The 3,354-nt window shown below is 39.2% G+C and overlaps 1 protein-coding gene across 2 annotated transcripts in view; it reads right to left on the reverse strand.

Moving 5' to 3' along the window:
- Positions 1-1,217: 1,217 nt before the first annotated feature.
- LOC138047010 (uncharacterized) overlaps positions 1,218-3,354 on the reverse strand; it is a 17,261-nt gene continuing 15,124 nt past the window's right edge. For both annotated transcript variants that reach the window (XM_068893673.1, XM_068893672.1), the window contains exons 12-13: positions 2,703-2,979; positions 1,218-1,444 (exon numbers count right to left, since the gene is read on the reverse strand). In XM_068893673.1, the coding sequence (XP_068749774.1) occupies positions 1,381-1,444; positions 2,703-2,979 (341 nt within the window). In that variant the 3' untranslated portion in view covers positions 1,218-1,380. The remainder of the gene's footprint in view (positions 1,445-2,702; positions 2,980-3,354) is intronic.

A 3,354-nucleotide genomic window follows, 5' to 3' on the forward strand; every position in this document is an offset into this window, starting at 1 on the left:
CGAAGATTCCATTTTTTTTTTCGTTGAAAATTTCTTAATAATGTAATTTTTGGCTGAAGAAAATAAGCAATTTTAAGTCGAACCTGAAGGGCAAAATGTTCTGTGGAAAATCTTCCTTGATGGGTGAACAAAGTTCAATTACATTTTCACTAATCCAGGATAAGCTTAACCGGGCTTTGAACAACTGGGTCCTGGGGACTAGGTATCTGTATCACACTGTGGTTACAAATCAAAGGGAGAGTGAAACTATTGCTTTGCAAGAACAGAACAAAGAATACTGCGCATCAATGACTATACAAAGCGCTACAACAAAAGAAAAGTACGCAACTCTACAATGCCAAACTTCATTAGATCTGGTTAACACTGTGTTCTCGTGTTTTAGGATGATTAACTATTGTTGCTTCCCTTCCATTTTGGGGGTCAATTTGTTTGCTTTCTATGTCCAACTAGAGAGCCTTTCAGTGTCAGAGTTGCGTGTTGACCAAAGTACAAGGACATTTATCTAAATGCTTTTCATGAACTCTAAAGCAAGCAGTTTTAGGGAGGCCATCTCCTTCCTACATGGTACACTTTAGGTGGCTCAAACCAGTTTCAACACTTGAAAGAAACCTTCTTATTAAAAGGATTGACACTACAACGCGTTATCACTTAGCAGCAATGTTATGGTACCATATCAAACACCAATCATTGCTGAAAAAGATTCGGTCATTTTTGTGACGTAACAGATTACCTTAGCAACACAACACCCCAAATTTTGGCTTTAGTTTAGACCCCCATTTTTATGTCTGAAATGTAATCAGCATGCCAGAATGAAACTTTCTGCAAAATTGAAAAATATTCTGTGGTGCGGATTGAGAGCCACCTTAACTAATTCTCTGAATCTGCTCCACAGAGTTTTATCTTGGCCTGGTGATCACTTTTGTTGAATAAAAAATCGGGGTCACCGGCTTCGTTTTTCAGATATGAGCAACTAAAGACAAAATATAGGATGTTTATGCTGCAAGGCTTTCCTGTTGCCATGGTAATTTGTTACGTCACAAAAATGACTGCATCTTGTTCAGCAATAATTGATGTTTCACACGGTACCATAACATTTCTGTTACATGATTAAGTGTTGGAAGTGTCAATCCTTCTAATTAGACGTTCTCTTGAAAGTATTCAAACTGGTTTGAGCCACTTTAAGTTACTAATCACAGGCAGTGCAGGCACTATTGTTGTGTCTACAAGAAACTATTATAAATTTATTTTATTTTGTTATCGAAACTCATGCTAGCAAACTATTGTCTAGAATGTCAAGTCGGAAAAACGCATGCGCAGTGTAAAAACTGTGAAAAGACTTTGGTTTGTTCAATCGACTTATACTGCATGTATTTAATGATGTCAGCGGCTTTTGGCGAGCTTTTCCAACAGCCGACTCACAAGAGCTGTCCATCCTGTTTGGTGACTGCAAAGAGAAAAAAATTAACGGTGAGCCATGAACCAGCATCTGATCAAGTTCGGTTGCATGATGGGATATACTTTCATACTTTCTTATTACTCGGGATACCTAAAAGGTATACCGAGTTGAAAATGGGTAGATAACCGGAAGTGCAGAAAAATACACATTGAATTACGTGCAAGGATTTCAATTGGCTGAAACAAAGCATCGCATCATTTGGAGCAATACAAGGCACCTCCCTCTACTGAATTTGATGTAGTTTTCGCGATTGCGGCATATCTGTTCGGTTACAGTTGGAGTTGGAGTGGCAGTGTCCATGGGAGTTCTGCATTAGGTTTTGCACACTGCGAGGATTTTTCTTACAGGGAAATGGAAGAAAAGAGACACTGGGAAAAAAATCCATCATTTATGCCAAACAGCACCCAAATTTATGTGATTACCTATACAGCAGAGCCTCGATTTAACGAAACTCCATATAACGAAGTCCTCGTAACGAACGATATTCTTCAGCCCGGCCAAAGTTACAGTAAATTGTATGGAACAGAACCTCGATATACCGAAATTTTCGTTATAACGAACACAATCTAGAAGCCCAAACATAAAATATACCCCGATATAACGAAGAAATGTCAACACATGACAAAAAAATAAATGCGAAACAGACCAACAAGGATGAAAATCCTTTAATCCTGCAACTATAGAACAGCATCACAGTCACAGTAACAGCTCATTATAAATGCAAACACTGACACTATCGATACATCTACAGATCCGCTCTACCTTCTTTTTTTTATTAATTATACCAATTTCTTTATGTTTGAAGGCTTTGTGTGGTAAAAGGTGTAAGTAGCCGGAATTTCCAGTCCAATTCCTTTGTTTCTCCGTTGGCCAGCCACTTCCACTGAAATTTGACCTCCGTGTTTTTAACAGAGGATATTACATGGCCGGGCGGGTGATATGAAATTACTCTTCGAATGAATTAATTTCAACACGGATCTCCAAGAGGTCATGTAATGTTCTGTTTATTATATCTATGAAATACCAAATCATTTCACTTTAATGTTTTGTAGTCCTTTAATACGAAGAACAATTAACGACGCGATTATTACGCAACCATAGCAATGGTGATCTTTTCACGTGTGAAGATATCATGTTTTCGCGCGAAAGATCTCTACACCTACAGTGCCTCAACATGAAATAATGAGTTTTCAAGTAAAGCCTCCGTCTCTATAAAAAGCCATGTTCACTGGCACAACAAACGTACCTGGCTCCGCATCCACGTCCCGTTTCAGGATCGAAGTACTCGTAAAACAACACCAGATCGACCCAATGTGCGTCGTTAGCGTATCTATCGTCATTTCCGTGACAAGGTCTCCTTCCTTTCTCATCGGCCACAAACAAAGATACCACGCGCCTGCTCAGTTCAAGGGCTACATCGCGCAGGCGCATAAGGTTCCCTGACCTGGTTGGGCACTCTATCACGTACGTGTCGCCATAGAAGTAATCATAGCGTTCCAGAGCTTCGATGAGAAGATAGTTCACTAGAAACGAAAAAATAAACGATGGTTTTGTTTAAAATCAATTGTTCGCTTCTGTGAGGAGAAGGGACCACTTGAAAGCATGTACATTGGCGTTAACGGCATATCTTTTTTTAGGGTAAATGGAGAATTGTGGTGGGTATTCCTCGTATACAAACCGTTTCTCGTACTTCTATTTTTTTAGGCGTCGCGCTAGATGGATATGAAGAAAGATAGTCTGTTCCTAACAATACGAGGATAACTTCTTCCGATATCATTCTTCGTAAATTATAAAGGGTACCAAACAGCAAGTTAATTAGCCAAAAGCCTTTGAAGGCCACTTTTGGGCTCCTTGTACTGAATGCACGAACACTGTTTAAAGAGATGCTTTTTATTACC

Source organism: Montipora capricornis, chromosome 4, assembly GCF_036669925.1.
Source record: "Montipora capricornis isolate CH-2021 chromosome 4, ASM3666992v2, whole genome shotgun sequence".
NCBI classification, from domain to species: domain Eukaryota; kingdom Metazoa; phylum Cnidaria; class Anthozoa; order Scleractinia; family Acroporidae; genus Montipora; species Montipora capricornis.